The sequence below is a fragment of the Melanerpes formicivorus genome, unplaced genomic scaffold (genome assembly GCF_026170545.1).
Source record: "Melanerpes formicivorus ecotype bairdi unplaced genomic scaffold, bMelFor1.0.p_v2 SCAF_164, whole genome shotgun sequence".
NCBI lineage: Eukaryota > Metazoa > Chordata > Aves > Piciformes > Picidae > Melanerpes > Melanerpes formicivorus.
Genome location: NW_027142516.1, coordinates 48,918 through 66,185, shown reverse-complemented (window position 1 = coordinate 66,185; position 17,268 = coordinate 48,918). Strand labels below are relative to the sequence as shown.

Genomic DNA, 17,268 nt, shown 5'->3' with positions numbered 1-17,268 from the left:
AGGATTTCCCCTGAGCCCCTCTGAGATGTTTCTGTTGGCATCCACCCACCAGAGCCTCTGTGCTCCTCAGCAGGTGCAGCCCAAGGTGGCTTGGCCAGGAGCATCTGGGAGACAACTGACCCCTGGGGACTGCAGAGGAAGGGTCTCCTCCTCCTCCTCCCAGAGCTGGGCTGGAGGGGACCTTGGGGAACAGATTTCAGGCATGCCACACGGGACCCCGAGGCTGGGGCATCACCAGGGCTGGGTTAGCAGCTGGCACAAGGTGCCTGGAGCATGGCTTTGAGCCCCTTAAACCAGGGCCAGCTGCAGATCCTGGCAGCCCCTCCCCTGTCCCACGTCCCCCTCCCCGCCTGCCACATGGTGCCATGCAAAGCGCCCCCGGGGTCCTGCCAGGAGCACGCAGGGCTGCAGCTGCCGAGCTCCTGGGTACATGAGCCACCAGCAGCAGCCCCTCCTGTGCCCCCCAGGTTCCTCACGGAGCCACATTTGCTCCAGGAAGCTCCAGGGTAGGACAAATGTCACAGCACAGGCGTAGGGACTGCAGCTGCTCGGAGGGGAAGCCTGAGCAAGGCAGAGGGAGGACGTCCTGAGTCGTTTCCATGCCCTGCGGCCAATCCTCATCCAGAAACGCGATGCTGGGGGCTGGCTGCCCCTCACCCTGAGGATCTCTTCTGGCCACAAGGGGATCCTGGGACTCCGGATGCCAGCGGGCTGCAGGGATCCCGTGCGAGCGCCCAGCTGAGCTCCACTCGCAGCCTGTGAGTCACCAGCCCTGCCCACGGCAGGATTCCACCAGCGTGACTCAGCCACAGCCCTGCCCAGATCCCCCAGCTCCCACGGGGCACCCCCAGTTTGCCCAGATCCCCCCAGCACCGCAGCTGGGCAGGGGCCAGGCAGGAGCCAGAGGTGCTCCAGGGGATCAGCCAGGGGGTCTGGCAGGATGGGGTTGGGGGTCCTGGCTCCGAGGCGCTGGCATCCCCTCTGCCACAGGGTCGGGGGTCCCAGGGGTGCCATCACCACACTCAGAGGCCCAAGGCCAGGTCCCCTCCCAGTGGAAAATCCCCAGCAGGCTCTGGGCTGCCAGTCTGGGCTCTGGCCAGCGCCCGTGGGTGGCACTGGGCGCTGCCAGGGGTCCCGGCACACGGAGCTGCTCCTATCCACCCCGAGTGGGGGACGTGGAACACGCTGAGGTGCAGCACAGGAGCTGGGGTCCCCCGAGATGCCCCAGCTGGGGCTGGGGTGACCTTGTGGTGCAAGGACATAGAGCCAGGATGTTCCAGTCCCTCCGTGGGGACAGGGAGAGGACCGCCCAGGATGTGCGGCAGCAGCGCCCACGCCCCGGGGGTGCGGGGAGGCTGCGGGGGTGCTGCGTTGTCTGCTGACATCTCGTGGTGGCTCCAGCAGCCTCCGGGACGTCCCTGCGAGGCCAGAGGGCCGGGCTGGGCGTTGTGACCAGCCCCCCGGGCTTGCCCTGGCTTCGTGGGTGAGGGGGGGAGGGACAGGGTGACCTCCTCCCTCGGCCTCCCACATTCCCTGGGCGTGTGCGTGCCGTGGGGCAGCCCCACGAAGGCGGAGCCTCAGCGCAGCCTCTGCTCCTCCAAACTTTATTGCTGCAATAAATAACCGCGGACGGTGCTGCCCGCCGGCGCCGCTCCCCGAGGCAGGGCAAAGACTTCACCAGCTTGGGCAGGGGCTAAGGGAAGACCCCCGGCTTTGAGGGGGGGCTCCAAGGGTCCTGGTTGTGATGGGTTTCTGCCAGAGGGGCTGCGGCCTCAGGGTCTGAGAACAGAGGGGATTCGTGTCCTGGGTGAGGGGCAGCATCGCCCTTTGCTTCTTACCCGGCAGCCCGGCGAGGACAGGCATGGGGGAAGCAGGCGAGGGCAGGGGTGGCATGGCGTGGGGCAAGGAGGAGCACCCCGAGGCCGCGGTGGCCTCAAACCTCCCACCCCTGGGGTCTTCCCGCCCCGATCGATCGCAGCCCGGCGCGGCTCGGTCAGCGGAGCCGCGGGAGCTCGGCGTGCCCCGGGGCGAGCCGCGGCTCGGGAGCAGGAGGGGTGAGAAGCAGGAGGCTGAGGAGAAGCAGAGGCCGAGCCCGGGAGGGGCTGAGCCTGGGGAGGGTCCGGCTGGAGCCAGCTACTTGGTGTGCTTAATGCTCTGCTCCTGCTGGCGAATGATCTGCGCGATGGGGCTGGCGATGCCCCCGATCAGGGTCCAGTACTCCTCGAAGCTGATCCTTCCGTCCTTGTTCTCGTCCAGGTCGCAGATCAGTTTGTCGGCGGCGCGGCGGTTCCCGGTGTCCTGCGGGCACAGAGCGCAGCGGCTGGCACCGGCGCCGGGGAAAGGGAAGGGGGAGGCTGGGGAGGAAGATACACACACCCCCCCCCATGGAAGTGCGAGGTCCCTGCCGCCCCTCCCCGGGCTCACCGTCAGCATGTGGTTGAGCTCACAGCTCAGCATCTTGCGGAAATCCTTCTTGCTGATGCGGGGAGGCTTCTTGCAGCAGCAGCGGCGGCTCGAGTACTTGTCGAAGTTGGTCACCAGCACCTGCACTGCCCACTCCAGCTCCGTGCACTCGGCCATGCCTGCCCACGCTCACCTGTGGGCACGGGGGTCAGGGAGGGGGGCACACGGGGACCCTCCAGGAGGCCGCGGGGGAAGGACAGGGAGGCGGCAGGCAGGGCAGGGGTCCTGCCGCCGGCGCTCTTGGTGCCGCCACGCAGGGCAGGGACGAGGGGGTCCCCACTGCCACCAGCCCGGGGGTCGCCACGAGCCCCTGGGCCAGGCAAGAAGCAGCCTCCCTGTAGAGGCCAAAGCCCGAGGGTGCCAACAGGTCAGGTGCTCATCTCCCCGCACTGCTTCTCAGGACCACCACAACTCCTCTGTGCCACCAGCTCCAGCGCAGCGCCCGCCCCGCGCCATCACCCCACCTGCCCCACACACCCCACACCATGGCCCCACCTGTCCCCCCCTGGGGCGGCCACCCCCACGCGTGGGCCGAGGAGACAATTATGGTGCTGGGGCCGCAGGGCTGCGCAGCGCCATGGCCGCAGCCGCCGGTTCCCAGAGCTCATTAGGGAGGAATGGGGCTGGGAGCCGCGGCAGCGGCGGTGAGGTGAGGGCAGGAATTACCGGCCCGGCCCTCCTCTTGCTTCACAGCTCCGGGAACACCCTGGTGGGACAGGTCTGGACCTGCCCGAGCCCCCCTCAAACCCAGCCGAGGGCATCCCTCCCATCCCAGGCTCCAGTCCTGCCTCTCTGCCTGATGTCCGGGGTCCCCCTCCGCTCTCCACGGCTCTCGAGGCTGCCCCAAGCCAGGACTCTCCTTAGGGATGGGCGCAGGTCCCTGTCCCAGGGCCAGCATTAGCGTCCCGGGCAGGATGCAGGCAGGCAGGGACGGAAACGGCGTCACCTTGTCCGGCCTTGGCTCCTTCCTGCCCCGCCGGGGGCTGGGAGCAGGGAGAGCTGGGGCAGTCCCTCCCCAGCAGGTCACGGGGCCCTGCTCATGCCAGCTTTGGTGCCGGCCCTTGGAGCAAGCCACTGAGGTGCCAGGTTTGGAACCCAGAGGGGTGGCCCAGCGCAGTGCCCACTCTGGAGGCATCATCCAGGAGGTTGTCTGCGGCAGGGCTGTTCCCCAGGAGCCGGCAGGACCTGCCTGGTGCCCCAGGCCTGGCTGCTGTCCCCTCTCCTTTTGCACTGATCCTCCCCAGCTCGGCCCCGGGGCCGAGGACGTTGGCACGTCAGGATGGTGACAAGAGACAGGAGCTCAGCCTCGGGCTCTCCACACTTTTGTGCTCTTCTCCCTGTGCCTCAGCGTGACCAGCTGCCAGCCCCAGGCCAGCTCTGCCCCTGTGGGAGCCTTTGCTCTGCCACAGCCCAGGGCCACCTCATCCCAGAGCTGGGGACTGTCCCCAGTCAGCAGGTTGCTGGGCACCAGGGTGGCACTGCTGGGGCACAGCACCATGAGAGCTGCCCAGCAGAGGCCTCCAGCTCCAGCCCTTCCTCCTCCCAGGCCATTAATTGCCAAAAACCTGGTAACCAGCAGCACCCAGGCAAAAGCACCCAGCTGGCATCCTCCCCTTGCACCCACCCCACACGGGGTGCACCCACCCCACACGGGGTGCACCCACCCCACACGGGGTGCACCCACCAGTGCCTTCCACCAGCACCCAGCCCGTCCTCGGGGCACGGTGGCTGCTGCTTGGCCGCTGACTCACGGCGCAGGCTGTGGCAGCACGGCAGGGACCTGCTGCCGCCTGGGCCCCGCCAGGTGTCCCCAGGGCCAGCCCCGGGCCCGGCGACGTTGTGCCTGCGGTGGGACGCGGGACTGCCGGCAGGGCTGGCCGCTGGGATGGGCAGGATGGAGCTCGCTGGCTGCTCTGCTCCCTCTCCATCGCCTTCCTCCCCACCCAGTGCCCAGAGCCAGGACCTGCAACTGGGCACAGCCCCAGAGCTTCCTGCCCACGGCCCTGGCATCACCGCGGGCCAAGCAGGAGTGCAACGGCCCTTTGCCAGGCCTGTGGCACACCCCTCAGTGCCCCCCATGGCCGCCCTCAGTGCCCCCCACGGATCCAGCCGCCCCCCTCCCTCTGCCCCAGCCCCACGCACGGCGCTGCCGAAGGGCTCAGGGGTTTTCCACCACCCGACCTGCAGCAGCAGGTCCCAGGGCTGCTCCTGGCTGATCCTTTCCCCCGCAAGGGTCCCCACTCAGCGCCGAGGTTCCCAGCCCCAGCTCGGAGCCTCACCTGGCTCCGTCCGGGGGTCCTGCTGTGTCCGTCTGTGCGGCAGCACAGGCAGCGGGAGCTGATTTGCAGCCTCTGTCTCTTCACCTCGCACCCATCCCGCCGGGCCCAGGCGGCCTTTTAAAGAGGCTCCCACCCCTCCTTGACGTTCCCAGGGCGTTCCCAGGCTGGGGCTCACCTGGGGAATGGTTCCCTGGGATTGCAACACCGGGACGGGTCCCTGCGAGCAGGGACAACCCGCGGCAGGCTCAGGTTTCTCTGCGCACGGTGGTGCCTGCGGGGTGGTGGTAGGCATTCAGGGACCATGATAGAAGACCCCAGCGTCTGGGGAGGGCGGTGGGCTCCCAGCAGGGGTGGGCTTCCAGGCACAGTGCAACTCCAGCCTGATCCCAAGGGTTGCAAACCTGTGGCACCCAGCCATGCACCAGGCAAAAGCTTGGGTCCTCCAGCTGGGCATCCACCACCCAGCCAGCCCCACAGCCCCACACACACCAGCAGCAGCAGGATGCAGCAGGATCAGACTCCCAGGCTCAGAGGCTCCTAGAATCATGAAGGAGACCTCTAAGGTCATCATGTCCAACCATGGCCACCAAACTGCGTCATGTCTACACCTTCCTTGAACACCTCCTGGGCTGGGGACTCCACCACCTCCCTGGGCAGCCTGTGCCAGTGCCTGGCAAGCAGCCAGCTGGGTCCAGGTTGGCACAGGAGCTGCCCAGCAGGCAGGGGGACATGGTTTGTTTGAACCAAACCCACTTGTTCTGAAGGGGGAAGGGTGGGCACTGGACTCTGTGGTCGTGAAAGCAGAAGAACCAGGTCCAAGCAGGGCTGTGTCCAGCTCTCAGCCATCTCTAGAGGGGCCGGACAAGGCTCTCCCAGCTCCTGGCTGTGCCTGCAGAGCCACATCCCTGCCAGGTTGTCCCAGCAGGCTGCAGCCCTGCATGCAGCAGTGCAGCGGCGACTTGATGCCCAGATCAGATACCAGCGCTGCTGGGAGCTGCCCGGGGAGGATGCAAAGCAGGAGGTGATGCAGCAGAGGCAGGAGCCACCTGCTCAGAGCACCCTTTGGATCTCCCATCCCGGAAAAAACCTCTGCCCTGTGTCATCCCTGCTCTCCCCTGGCCGCTTCCCAACCTCGGCCGGCAGGAAGCAAACCTGTTCCTGGGCGAGAGGCTCCGGTGTCGTTGATGCAACACCCCAGGAGGGTGGGAAACCCTCCCGGACCCTGCAGGCAAACAGCTCAGCTCTGAATCATGGCCCTTCATTACTCTCCTGTGCCTGGCAGATGTCACAACCACATCCAGGCCCTTATTTTTACAAGGCATCCAGGGCGTGTCGGTGTGCTCAGAGCAGCCACGTCCCAGCCAGCCCCACCGCAGGACGGTTCCCAGCGCGCTCCCATCGCCCCGCTGAAGTTCATCTCTCCCCTGGGCTCCACCAGCTCCAGGTCTGAAGGGCTGGGAGCAGGTTGGCTGCTCAGGGACAAGCTCTGCCCCACAGCATCCTTTGCAGTGGAGGGGGTGAGGCCTGGCTCTGGGAGTTCTTCGGCACCCTGGAGCCACCACCCCTCCTGCATGGACAAATCCTCCCCCTGGGGTTTCCATGTCTGCAGGATGGGTGCTGGCTCACCAAGGAGCACCAGGCTGAGCTGCTCCTGTCATCACCAGTGGCTTCCCAGGTCCTGCTCAGGGCTGACTCCTGCCACAGGACTGCCACCCTCCAGGGCCAAACCAGAAACAGGACCCAGGAGCCCCCACTCCCACCGCACCTTCCCAGCCTGGTGCTGGGAGGAGAGGCTCCAGGAGCCCTGGCTCCCCTTTTCCCCCCCAATCACCCTGACCACTTGACACATTTCCTGTCTCTAATTAAGTGCAGCCACACCTTTCTGCTTAATTTCCACCTCTCCATGTGCAAGGCAGGGACAGCACAGAGCCCTCCCCGTTGTGAAATCAGCTCCAGGTGAGAGCAGACAGAGGGTGGCTGTGGCCCAGCCGCGGTGTCGCTGCTGCCTTGGCCTTGGCTTTGGCTTTCATCACATTTCTCTGGGGTTTGGGCTGGGTTGCTCCTTGGGTTGGGCTTTTTCACCCCACAGCACAGAGCCTGGACTGCAGAGGTGATGCAGGGGGGGTTGAGCAGGCTCTGCACCTCCTCCAGACCATTTCTTCTCTCCCACCTCGTGTTGGGTGTCTCAGAGCTCATTGCTCCATCCCAGCTGAGCCACTGCTCTGTGGCATCTCCTCCTTGCTCCTCTGCTGGAGTCAGGCAGAAGTCCCACACTGGCCCAGCACAGGTGGGATCCTGCTGCTGGCATCAAGGGTCTCAAAGACCCTAAGATTTTGGGGTCACCTTCGAGCTCCCTCCAGCACATACCCAAAGCTCTCTGGGGTGCCCAGTCTGGAGACACAGCCCTGGGGCTGCTTGTGGGGTCCTCAAAACGGGGACCCCTTGAGCCACTTGGGGAAGCTGGGCACCGTGCACAGCTCTGTGCATGCCCTGGGCACTGTGCACACCCAGCAGTGCCCACACACACCCACGGTGCCACTCACAGCCACAGCACCCTGCGCTCCCAAGGCATCCTTTGCACTCCTGCAGCCTCTCTCCACACCCACATCAGCCCCTGCATGCCCACAGCAGCCCCTGTGTGCCCACAGCAGCCCCTGAGTGCCCACAGCAGCCCCTGAGTGCCCACAGCAGCCCCTAAATGCCCACAGCAGCCCCTGCATGCCCACAGCAGCCCCTGCGTGCCCACAGCAGCCCCTGAGTGCCCACAGCAGCCCCTGCATGCCCACAGCAGCCCCTGAGTGCCCACAGTAGCCCCTGCATGCCCACAGCAACCCCTGAGTGCCCACAGCAGCCCCTGCACCCTCTGTGCTGCACACCCTGCAGCAAGCAATTCTTGGTACCTCCATGGCTGCAGCCCTGTCCCTCCCTGACCCCTCCTCTCTCCCTCTCCCACGAAGGACAAATGAGGTCACTCCATCCTTGCTGGGGTTTGGTTTGGTTTGGGTGTTTTTTTTTTCCCAGTGTTTTCCTTTTATTAATTTATACAAAAATGGTTGCAAGTGATGCAAGCTGAGAACAACCAGCACCAGCCCAGCCCCCAGCCCAGCAGCCAGCCAGGGACCAGCATCCCTGGAGAGAGGGGCAGGTGTGGGCAGCACCCCAGAACCTGGGCAGGCACAGGGCAGCGTGGTCCCTGCGCCGGCAGAAGAGCAGGGAGTGCACCCGGGCCGCACCCGGGGGCGTGGGCGCTGGCTCGGAGCCCGGGGTGCCCCCCAAAGGTGCTCGAAGGCAGAGCTGTGGCAGAGGGGCTCCCGTGCGGTGGCAGGGCAGGGGCCAGAGGGCTGAGCCCATGTGTCCGAGGGGTCTGGGGGGAAAGGAGCCAAGTCCCACTGGCGTTGGTGCTCCGGGGCTGGGGGTCTTGCAACCGGAGGGCTGTGGGGGCTGGAGGTGGGACGGTCCCAGGGGAAAGGCTCTGGAGCAAAGGACGGAGAAAGGCTGCTCCGGAGCCGGGGTCAGGAACCCCCTTGCCACCTCCTTCCCACCCGGCACGGGCCAGAGCTGGGGATGGGAAGGGAGGTCCCTGACGGGAGGGAGAGCAGAGAGAGGGCAGGGGCGGAGCCGGGCGGGGGGGTCCCTTCGCCCCGGCTGGGGACGCGGGGAGGGACTGGAGCCCCCGCGGGAGCTCCGCTGCGTTTCCCAGGCGCATCCCACCGGGACCAGCAGCCTCTCGCTTCTCGGTGCAGAGCCTGAGGCCTCGGGCGCCTTCCCATCCCCCGCCACCTTCTACTTCCTCCGGCAGCCCTTGGCCGCGTCCCCCATCATGTCCCAGTACTCCCCGAACTCCAGCTTGGCCTCGTCAGGGTCTCCCATGCATTCGATCTTCTCTTCCAGGGGTCCCACGCACTGCAGCCAGGGCAGAGAAAAGCACGGGGCGGGGGGTGGGGGTGAGGTCGTGGGGTCCGACAGGCAGCCCGTGCCCACCCCGGCCCTCCCTGCCCACGCCCAGGCTCTGCCCTCACCTTCCCTAGGTGGGGCAGCTTCTGCACCACCAGCTCCTGCATCTCGTTGGGGGTCAGGTACTCCTTCTGCCCCTTCACTGCGTAGCAGTGGAACTGGTTGATGACTGTCTCGATGGCTCGTTCCACGTCAGTCAGCTCCTGGCAGTCCTGCGTGGGGGAGAGAGGGTGAGCACCCCTGGGACAGCCCCCCAGGATGGCCACAACATCCCCTGGATGGGCAGGACAGGCCCCCAGGACGGGGCACACCCCCAAGCAGATGTGGCAGGGCTCTGCAGATGTGCTAAGGCTCCTTATAACCTGACAGCCCTCCGTGCAGAGGGGAGACCTCACTGCACAGAGCTCAGACCCCCACAAAGATGCAAGACCACTCCCCACAGATGTCAGCCTGCACCACAGACACCTCAGCCCTCACCACACAGAGGTGGTACCCTCCATGCCCAGCTGCAGTACCCCCTGGAGCTGCTGTACTCCTCCTCCTCGCCGTGATCCCCCTCCCCACGGGCAGGTCCTCCCCTTGTCCCTGTTTGCCCAGGCTTCTCCCTGCCCGGGGCCAGCAGGGCTCAGCCACCTCGGCGTCTGCAGGCACTACACCCACAGCGCGGGGGCCGCGGCGGCCGTCCGGACTGGTTCTGCCTCTCCTTTGCACAAGTGGCAGATGGAGGCATGAGTCAGTGCCCGGGACGACTCGGGAACCTGCCAGGATGGGGCTTGGGAGAGGCAGGAGGCCCTCTCCCTACCCATCAGGGCTGCAGACCCCTTCTCCAGTTGGAGGGTTGGGGGGATCCCCGGCCTCTGGTGCTGGCCAGGCAGAGCTGAGCCTGGAGGGAAGAGCTGGGGACTGAGTCAGTCCCCTCGGAGCACCGCGGGACCACAGCAGCCAATGCCCGTTTAGGAAGAGCCAAACAATCCTCAGAGCCTGGCACCTCGGCTCAGCCAGCCAGGGCCAAATCCTCCACAGGTGCCAAGGGGCGTTTGAAAAGCCAAGTTCCTGCCGTGGGACATCCTTGGAGAGGTCGCAAGGAGCAGGAGGAGCTCCCAAAGGTGAGTCCACAAGAGCTGGAGAAAGCTGCCTGGTTCCCTGAGCTCTCAAGAGGTCCAAGCCTGCAGCGCCAGGTCCCCCTTGCTGAGTGCCATGAACCCCAAAACAAGCCCGTGGCTCCTCCGCTGGAGCCTGGCTCCGGGATGGGGCTGGCCCGGCCATGCTGCTCTGAGTCACCCCATGCCCGGGGCTGTGCTCCAGGGGATGGGGCCGTGTGGGGTCACCCCTGCGCCCCGCACCCCACAGAGGGGGCTCCCGGCCCTCCCGCTGCCTCGGCGTCGCTCAGGGACCTTGCGCTTCTTGCGGCAGTTGCACTGGCCCATGCTGCTCCGGGGGGCTCGGGGTCCTTGGTGGCAGCAGTGCTGGGGTCGTCCTCTCCGATGAGGTCCTGGGGAGCTGGCGGGGCAAGAAAGCCAGGCTCAGCTCTCGGCTCCGGCGGGGAGCTTCGCCTCCTTCGGCACCGGGGCCGAGCGCAGGGCGAGGAAGGAGCCCCGGGATGCGGTGAGCTGCCGGGACACGTCCCAGCAGCAGCAGCAGCGTCCCGGCCCCAGCAGCGAGAAGTGGTGGAGCCAAGCGTGGGAGCAGGGGTGGGGGCCTGCAGAGGAGACCCCCAGGCAGGGACAGCCTGATGCCCACGGCGGCGGATCGGCACTTACCTGCTCCACGGCTCTCCTGGGTCTGCGCGGGCTGCGGCGCTCAGGGGTTTTATACCACGGGGAGGCTGAGTGGGAGCTCCCAGCTGCGGTGTGGTGCAAGGAGCTCATTTCGGAGCCTGGCCCGGAGCCAGCGTGGGGCAGGGAAACGCCTCCTGCCCGGCCACGGCGATAGATCCCCATCCAGCCCGGCACGGCACAGCACAGCCGGGCAGCACTGCATGGGAACAGCCACCTGGGCACCGACCCCCGGCCAGCTCGGGGGTAGAGCACTCCGTGGTGGGGACTTAACCAGTCCCCATCAGCACTGGGAGCTAGGAGCTGAACACTGGGAACGGGAGCTTGCTTAGGGGTGACGAGCTGAGGACAGGCTGTGCCAGAGGGGGGATGTGTGTCCCTGTGCCACCCAAGACCCCAGAGAGAGCAGCAGTGATGCCATGGAGGTGGTGGCCATAGAGGTGCTGGCAATGGAGGTGCTGGCAATGGAGGTGGTGGCCATGGAAGTGGTGGTCATGGAAGTGGCAGCCATGGAGGTGGTAGCCATGGAGGTGGTGGCCATGGAGGTGGTGGCCATCATGGCCACCACACCATCACTGCCAGGATGCTTCTGAGCCCCACCCCAGTCCCGGCCACATCTCTGCCACCCATCAGGGTTGGATCAAACAACTCCACAGCCTGGCAGGAAGGTGTCTGTGGGGTGCAGGGTGGTACCCCTCAAGCCAGACCCCACTCAGGGGTGATTTGGGAATGGTTCCATTTGTCACAGGCTCCCCACAGCAGACACCCCAGGGCAGAGGGAGCCCTGACCACCACTCGTGGTACTGGGCTGATCCCCAGTCACCGTGTGGCCATGGGCGGGTGCAGGCAGGGGAGGAGATGAGCTCCAAACTGGGACCCTCCCCTCTAAGAAGAGCAGCAGAGCCCAGGTTGAGGGAGACCTCCTTTATTTGCTCCCCACCAGCCACATCACTTCTTCTTCCCTGCTTTCTCCCTGCGCATGGCCTTGGCCAGCTCCCCGATCAGCCTCCAGTACTCCCCAAATTTCAGCTCCTGGTCGTTGTTCACGTCCAGCTCCCTCATCTTCTCCTCCAGGGAGGGGACGTCCTGTGGGCAGGACGGAGGAGGCTTGGCCACATCCCGGTTCCCAGCCAGCAGGATGAGGATGAGGGGGTGGGGGGTGGGGACCAGAGGCTGCTCCTTGCTCCTGGCTGCAAATCTCAGGGTACCAGGAGCAGCTTCCCAAGCCCGGGAGGACACACAGGGATCCAAACCCCCACGCCCCCCATGTCTCCCATCACCTCACCTTCATCAGGTTGGGCAGCTGGAGCTGGACCAGCTCCTGGAACTCGCTGGCCGTCAGGGTGCCCCTCCTGCCCTCCTTGCCCGCGTAGCTGCAGAAGGTGCTGACGACCTTCTCGATGGCTGCCTCCAGCTCCGTCAGCTCGCCCGTGGCCATGGTGCTGCAGGCAGAGGGGCTGAGGGGGGTCGGAGGCAGAGGAGTGTCCCAGGGGGGTGACGCTCGGGGTGAGCAGGGGGAGGGTAAGGGTGCAGCACGTCTCTAAGGTCTAGGGGCAGGTCTGCGGGGCCGAGCAGGGTCCTGGGCCCACCCCGCTGCTCCCTATGGACCAAGAGCTGCGGCCAGGGTCCCTCCGAGCTGGCGTGGGGAGGGGGGTGTAGAGCTGTTCAGTGCCATTACTTCCACCCAACACAGCCAGGATAGGGGAGGCAGCAGGAAAGGGATGGGGGGACGGGGTGGGGTCCTTAGCACCGCCCTGGTGCCGCAAGCTCTGGGACACGGTGGCGCTGGCAGCCGTCCCCTACTTACCCCTCTCGCCTGCAGGCAGAGAGCTGGGGCAGCGGCGGCCCCCCAGGAGGTTTTATAGCCCGGGCAGCAGGAGGGGCAGCTCAGCGCTTTGTCCCCAGCACGGCGGTGTTGGGTTTCCTGGTGCAGCCGGACGGACGCAAAGACAGCGGCCGGATGCACGGACACCGCCCGGGCACGGAGCCGTCCTCCTCTCCTCTCTCTCCCTCCCTCCCCATGCGGGCAGCCGACCAAATTCAAAGCTCGGCCCCGCTGGTGTGAACCTTGCCCAGCCGCTGAGGCACCATCTGGGCTCTGCCGCCGTGGGGATGCTCCGGTGGGGAGCAGGATGGGACCATGGGGCAGGGGCAGGGACGCGGGAGGACAGAGAGGGCTTGCTGCAGCCTCCCACAGGGCTCGGGCAGCCCTTGGGGCTTCCTGGGATGCAGGGAAGGTCTCACCCCCAAATGCATCCCTGCAGGGATGGGGTTGAAGTGAAAGTGGGGATGTGGTCCTCAGTGTCCTTCTCGTGTCCTGCCGTGTCCCTAACCCTGCTGGCTCATCCCCAGCCCACGACCCAGCAGCGCTGGGGACCCAGCAGCGGGCTCGACCTGTGCAGAGTGAGAGTTGCGACTGAGCCGCCCGCTGACATCATCCCTATTAATAGTGGTCTTTGTAGAAATTAATTAATCCAAATTAATTAGGGGTTGGGACTGCCCGAGAGCTCCCCTTTAATCACCAGGGATTTATAACCCGGCAGCCCTGGCAGGATGCCAGCCGGAGATGGGGCAGCTCCGCACCGCGGCTCCGGCGTTCCCACGGCGTCCCCAGCCCACATCCTGCCCCCCAGCCCCAACGTGGTGCCCACAGCACAGCCCCAGGGTGAGCTGCTGGGGACGCCAGGGGCAGTGGCACGGAACGGGGGTGATGCTGGGGACTGTCCCTGCCTGGAGCCGGCTGGGGACGTCTTTCATTTCCAGGCACCTTGAAGGCCACGGGAGCCGTGTCCAGGTGTCCCCACGGCAGTGACACCAGGCGAGCCCCCGCAGGGACAGTGTGTGGCAGCGAGGGCCTGGAGGCCCCAGGCTGGTTGTGTTTCGGGGACCCAGAGCAGGGAGGTCCCCAGCGCAATGCCACTGTCACCAGCCCGGTTCCTGCTGAGCCCTGACGCACTCACTCCACCTCTCCGTGAGGATGGGCAGGCTCCAGCCAGCAGCTGGCAGCCCGGTCCCCACCCCAGCTGCTGTCACACCAGCTCACGGGGTAGGAATTGGCTTCCTGCAGCCCCAGCCCGCCCGGCCCCCTGCCCGGGATGCCAAGGGGACAGGGACAGCACTTCCGCCGAGTCCCACGTCAGGGGACCGAGATGGTCTCTTGGGAAACCACTAGGGTGAGTCAGGCCGGCAGGGACGGGGACAGGTTCGGGGTGAATCATCGGCCCCGAGAGCCAGGCGGGCCCGTGACTCGCCGCCCCTGGAATCTTGGGGTGCTGGCATGGGGTGAAGAGGCAGCGGCCCCGCGACAGGATGCGGCCGAATCACAGGTGGCACCTCCCCGCCGCGGCCGGGATCCCCACTCGGGGCTGTCCCCGTGGGCAGGCAGTGGTGATCCAGCCCGGGGGACCCCGGCGCCACCGGGAGGCGGCAGAGCATGGCAGGACCCCATGAGCTGGGGCTCGGGCTGCAGCTGCATCCCAGGGGGCTGGCACCTGCCAGCGTGTCCTGATCCTGACATTGTCCCCAACCTGTCTTGGCTCTGCTGGGCATGGTCACTGTGGCCACCACGGGTGGTCCAAGCCAGCCCCTGACACCCACCAGAGCTTGTTGGTTATTTGAGGCTGCAAAGCTGGGTGCCCAGGGCCACAGGAGGCTCCCAGCATCTCCCACCCCCACCCCCACCCCCCCTCCAAACCCCAGGGATGGAAAAGCCTTTTCCATGCTCCAGCGATGGGATGGAGACAAAATCAGCCCAGCCCCGGCACCAGCAACTGGAGCAACAGGTTTGGCTGGGTCAAAGTGGAGCATGGGGAGTCGCAGTGGCTGGAACCTGTTCCAAGATGTGTGTAAACCTCCTGGCATGTCCCTTGCTGCTCCCAGTTTGGTAAGAGGCTGTCCTGGGCATCTGCCAGTGCGGACAGGCCGGGTGTGCTCTCCCCGTGGCTAGCACCGCAGTGCCAGGGGCCACAGTGCCCAGAGCTGACCCCTCCAGCACCCACCCGGTGCCCCTGGAGTTTCAGGGTTTCCCTTTTTGGGTGCCCAGCCTAGGCAGTCCCACCAAGCGCCAAATCCTGGTCTCTGGGGAGTGAGATTTGGGGTTCAGTAAGAGCAGGGCAGAGCTGGAGCCCCTGGGCAGCATGGCACAGCTGGGTGGTTGGACATGCCAGCCGTGCCAGAGCCCGGGCCTGGGGCACGGTGCCCTCAGCTCTGTGCCTGCTGCAGGAACTGGAGCTGGGTTATTTTTAAGCTCAGGACCATCAGGCCATGCCTGCTCCTGTCACGAGCAGCTGCTGCCCAACTGCACTTTCCCAGAAGGGGTGGGCAGATCCTGCCCACTGCCACCAAGCCACACTGGGCACAGGGGCTCTGCTGCCACCAGTCACCGTGTGGACACCGCCAAGTGAGTGCCAATGGGGTCCCTTCCCGTGTTCCCCTGTCCTGATCCGGCCTCTCCTCAACCTCACCAGCCCCAGGCCTCCCTTCCTGCCCACACCTCAAATGGGAGCTGGGAAGCAGCTCCTGAACTTCCGTTCAGGGTCCCCGCCTCTGTCTGGGACCTCTGCAGCTACCTCACTTGCCCAGGCACAGGACAGGAGTTGGACTCCCCCTGCAAGACCCTGCCCATCACCCCAAACCCTCCAGGCCCCCCCAGCACTGAGCTGCGTTGTTGGGTGGTCACACAGGGTTGGGGAGACCAGGTTGGTTTGGGGGGCCCCAGGCCGCGGCGTTTCCCAGCCATGGGGACAGCAGGGGATGGATGCAAGGAGGAGGATGTGATTGGCCTCCAGCTGCCGCTGGAAGCCGGGATAAGGACTCCGGGATAAGGACTCCGGGATAAGGACTCCCGGATAAGGACTCCCGGATAAGGACTCCGACACCTTCAGGCCCCTGAGAAAAGCCACAGTGCGGGGCCGGCAGCTGCCGGCAGCCCCCCTGCACCGGGCGGTCCCCAAAAGCAGGGGGAACGCTGCTGCCCGGCTGAGTCTGGGGTCGTGGTGCCGGTACCGGGCAGGCGGCGGTGGGCGCCGCCCGGCGCTGTCCCGGCCGTGTAGCTGCGGGGCCGTAAGCGGAGCCGCGGCTGAGCTCGGCTTTATCAGAGGCGGCGGTGCCAGCTCCGGGTCCGGTTTCGCGGGCGAGCCGTTGCTGCAGCAACCCCCGGGCCACGGCTGTGGAGCCTTTAGAATCGGACAGAGGCTTCTCTGTCTGCAGGGCAGCGGCGGGCCCCGGGGGGCCGGCGCTCAGTCACCCGATAGCCCCCCGACGGCTCCCCCCCGGCCTCGGCTGGCTCCCGTTGCGGGACCGCGGACACCGGATACCCCGCGGCTTATCGGCCCCGGGAGGAGCAGGGCTGCGGCCGGACCGGGAGCGGCTCCGGCAAGGCACCGTGGCGCTGACAGATGGGGGATGCCGGCGGGCGCCGAGCGGGTGACGCCGCGGGGTCAGACCCCGGGCGCCGGTGGTGCCACGGCTGCGAACGGAGCCAGCGCCTGGCACGGGATCCAGCCTACAGCTGGCTGCAGGGCGAAGCCCGTGTGGGACCCCATTGCCCACCCCACACATCCCCATGCCCCCCCAGTAACCCCCAGGCCCATAGCAGGACCAGCCCCAGCCATGGTAGGGGACAAGAAGCAGCACTCCAGGTTTAACAGGGATCCCCCCAAAATGACTCAGGGCATGGCTGCCCACCACCACCCCCCAGTAAGCATCAGTGGGGCTGGAGATGCTCCTCAGCATCCCCCGGGACGGGTGTGGGGTGAGCAGAGCAATGGGGAGCTGTGCTTTCAGGCTCCCCACATCGTGGCCCCCGCGGAGGTGGCACGGGGTGGCCTGGCGGTGCCAGCCCGGCTGTCCAGCCCCGGTATCGGATCCTCCCGGAGGGAGGGGGCTTGGAGCTTATTTAACGTCCCCGGCTGGCCCAGCCTGGCACAGTCGGAGCAGCAGGCGGGCGGCACAGTGGGGAGCTCAGGTGAGCGCAGGGGTCTGGCCAAGGCACGGGTGTCCGGCGAGGGGGCAAGTGGCTGGGCCCCCCCTCCCACAGCAGCACCCTGGGGTGCAGCGGGGGCCTCGAGACCCCCACGGCCCCGCTGCCAGGCTCTGCCCAGTGCCAAGCGTTTGGTGGAGGTCACGGCGTGTACGGGGCAGGGGGTGGCTGCGATTTGGGGGCTGCCTCTCGTGGTAAGGGGGAGCTGGCAGCCTTCCCTGCTCGGTAAGGCAGCAGCTGCCTCCCGCAGCCGGAGCCATGGCATCGCAGCTGGAAGGGGCCATGGAGACCCTCATCAACGTGTTCCACCACTACTCGGGCAAAGAGGGGGACAAGTACAAGCTGAGCAAGAAGGAGCTGAAGGAGCTGCTGCAGAGCGAGCTGGGCTGCTTCCTGGAGGTAGGGACCTGCCACGGTGGGGGGCAGCACCTGGGGGCTTCCCCTTTTCCCTCTGCGTCCTGGGGCAGCAGCATCCCGGTGAGCTGCAGAGCCCCGGGGCTCACCCTGGCACCTCCTTCCCCGCAGACCCAGAAGGACGCAGGTGCCGTGGAGAAGATCATGCAGGACCTGGATGAGAATGGCGACGGGGAGGTGGACTTCCAGGAGTACGTGGTCCTGGTGGCTGCCCTCACCGTGGCCTGCAACACCTTCTTCTGGGAGAATGCCTGACCCAGGCTGGTCCCCACCCCCCAGCAGCCAGCCATGGCGCCCCCAAAATGCAGAGCCCCCCTGCCACCCCCTCAGCTCACCCTCTGCTCCCCAGCACACCCAGGGGTCCCACTGGGATCCAGCTCCACAATAAAGGCACTGACCCAGC

General features: G+C 66.5%; 4 protein-coding genes across 10 annotated transcripts; 1 reads left to right on the top strand and 3 right to left on the bottom strand.

Moving 5' to 3' along the window:
- Positions 1–1,588: 1,588 nt before the first annotated feature.
- On the bottom strand, positions 1,589–4,847 carry S100A16 (S100 calcium binding protein A16). 2 transcript variants are annotated; one of them, XM_068169031.1, is made up of 3 exons: positions 4,743–4,847; positions 2,425–2,596; positions 1,589–2,298 (listed from the first exon to the last, which is right to left on the bottom strand). In XM_068169031.1, exons 2-3 carry the CDS (start codon positions 2,578–2,580, stop codon positions 2,134–2,136), a joined length of 321 nt encoding a protein of 106 aa, XP_068025132.1. In that variant the 5' UTR covers positions 2,581–2,596; positions 4,743–4,847; the 3' UTR covers positions 1,589–2,133. The 2 variants fall into 2 exon arrangements, with proteins under 2 accessions (XP_068025132.1, XP_068025133.1); XM_068169032.1 differs by lacking the exon at positions 4,743–4,847 and adding an exon at positions 3,252–3,389.
- A 2,883-nt stretch (positions 4,848–7,730) lies between these two features.
- S100A14 (S100 calcium binding protein A14) lies at positions 7,731–10,559 on the bottom strand. The gene is made up of 4 exons (XM_068169131.1): positions 10,457–10,559; positions 10,091–10,196; positions 8,762–8,908; positions 7,731–8,645 (listed from the first exon to the last, which is right to left on the bottom strand). The coding sequence occupies exons 2-4, from the start codon at positions 10,121–10,123 to the stop codon at positions 8,526–8,528; spliced, it is 300 nt and encodes a 99-aa protein (XP_068025232.1). The 5' UTR covers positions 10,124–10,196; positions 10,457–10,559; the 3' UTR covers positions 7,731–8,525.
- S100A1 (S100 calcium binding protein A1) lies at positions 9,547–17,268 on the top strand. 5 transcript variants are annotated; one of them, XM_068169128.1, is made up of 3 exons: positions 9,547–9,802; positions 16,702–16,850; positions 16,977–17,268. In XM_068169128.1, the coding sequence occupies exons 2-3, from the start codon at positions 16,710–16,712 to the stop codon at positions 17,118–17,120; spliced, it is 285 nt and encodes a 94-aa protein (XP_068025229.1). In that variant the 5' UTR covers positions 9,547–9,802; positions 16,702–16,709; the 3' UTR covers positions 17,121–17,268. The 5 variants fall into 5 exon arrangements, with proteins under 5 accessions (XP_068025229.1, XP_068025230.1, XP_068025228.1 ...); XM_068169129.1 differs by lacking the exon at positions 9,547–9,802 and adding an exon at positions 13,530–13,644; XM_068169127.1 differs by lacking the exon at positions 9,547–9,802 and adding an exon at positions 14,762–14,870.
- S100A13 (S100 calcium binding protein A13) lies at positions 11,381–12,432 on the bottom strand. 2 transcript variants are annotated; one of them, XM_068169133.1, is made up of 3 exons: positions 12,279–12,432; positions 11,757–11,928; positions 11,381–11,557 (listed from the first exon to the last, which is right to left on the bottom strand). In XM_068169133.1, the coding sequence occupies exons 2-3, from the start codon at positions 11,907–11,909 to the stop codon at positions 11,420–11,422; spliced, it is 291 nt and encodes a 96-aa protein (XP_068025234.1). In that variant the 5' UTR covers positions 11,910–11,928; positions 12,279–12,432; the 3' UTR covers positions 11,381–11,419. The 2 variants fall into 2 exon arrangements, with proteins under 2 accessions (XP_068025234.1, XP_068025235.1); XM_068169134.1 differs by having other exon boundaries at positions 11,757–11,913.

Excerpts from the sequence above, each read along its gene's own strand:
- S100A16 (XM_068169031.1), bottom strand. The coding sequence starts at position 2,580 with ATGGCCGAGTGCACGGAGCTGGAGTGGGCAGTGCAGGTGCTGGTGACC. Across the intron at positions 2,299-2,424 it reads AGCTCAACCACATGCTGACG|GACACCGGGAACCGCCGCGC; the intron begins GTGAGCCCGGGG and ends CTGTGCCCGCAG.
- S100A14 (XM_068169131.1), bottom strand. The coding sequence starts at position 10,123 with ATGGGCCAGTGCAACTGCCGCAAGAAGCGCAAG. Across the intron at positions 8,909-10,090 it reads ACTGCCGCAAGAAGCGCAAG|GACTGCCAGGAGCTGACTGA; the intron begins GTCCCTGAGCGA and ends TCCCCCACGCAG. Across the intron at positions 8,646-8,761 it reads AGCTGCCCCACCTAGGGAAG|TGCGTGGGACCCCTGGAAGA; the intron begins GTGAGGGCAGAG and ends CCCTGGCTGCAG.
- S100A13 (XM_068169133.1), bottom strand. The coding sequence starts at position 11,909 with ATGGCCACGGGCGAGCTGACGGAGCTGGAGGCAGCCATCGAGAAGGTC. Across the intron at positions 11,558-11,756 it reads AGCTGCCCAACCTGATGAAG|GACGTCCCCTCCCTGGAGGA; the intron begins GTGAGGTGATGG and ends TCCTGCCCACAG.
- S100A1 (XM_068169128.1), top strand. The coding sequence starts at position 16,710 with ATGGCATCGCAGCTGGAAGGGGCCATGGAGACCCTCATCAACGTGTTC. Across the intron at positions 16,851-16,976 it reads AGCTGGGCTGCTTCCTGGAG|ACCCAGAAGGACGCAGGTGC; the intron begins GTAGGGACCTGC and ends CCTTCCCCGCAG.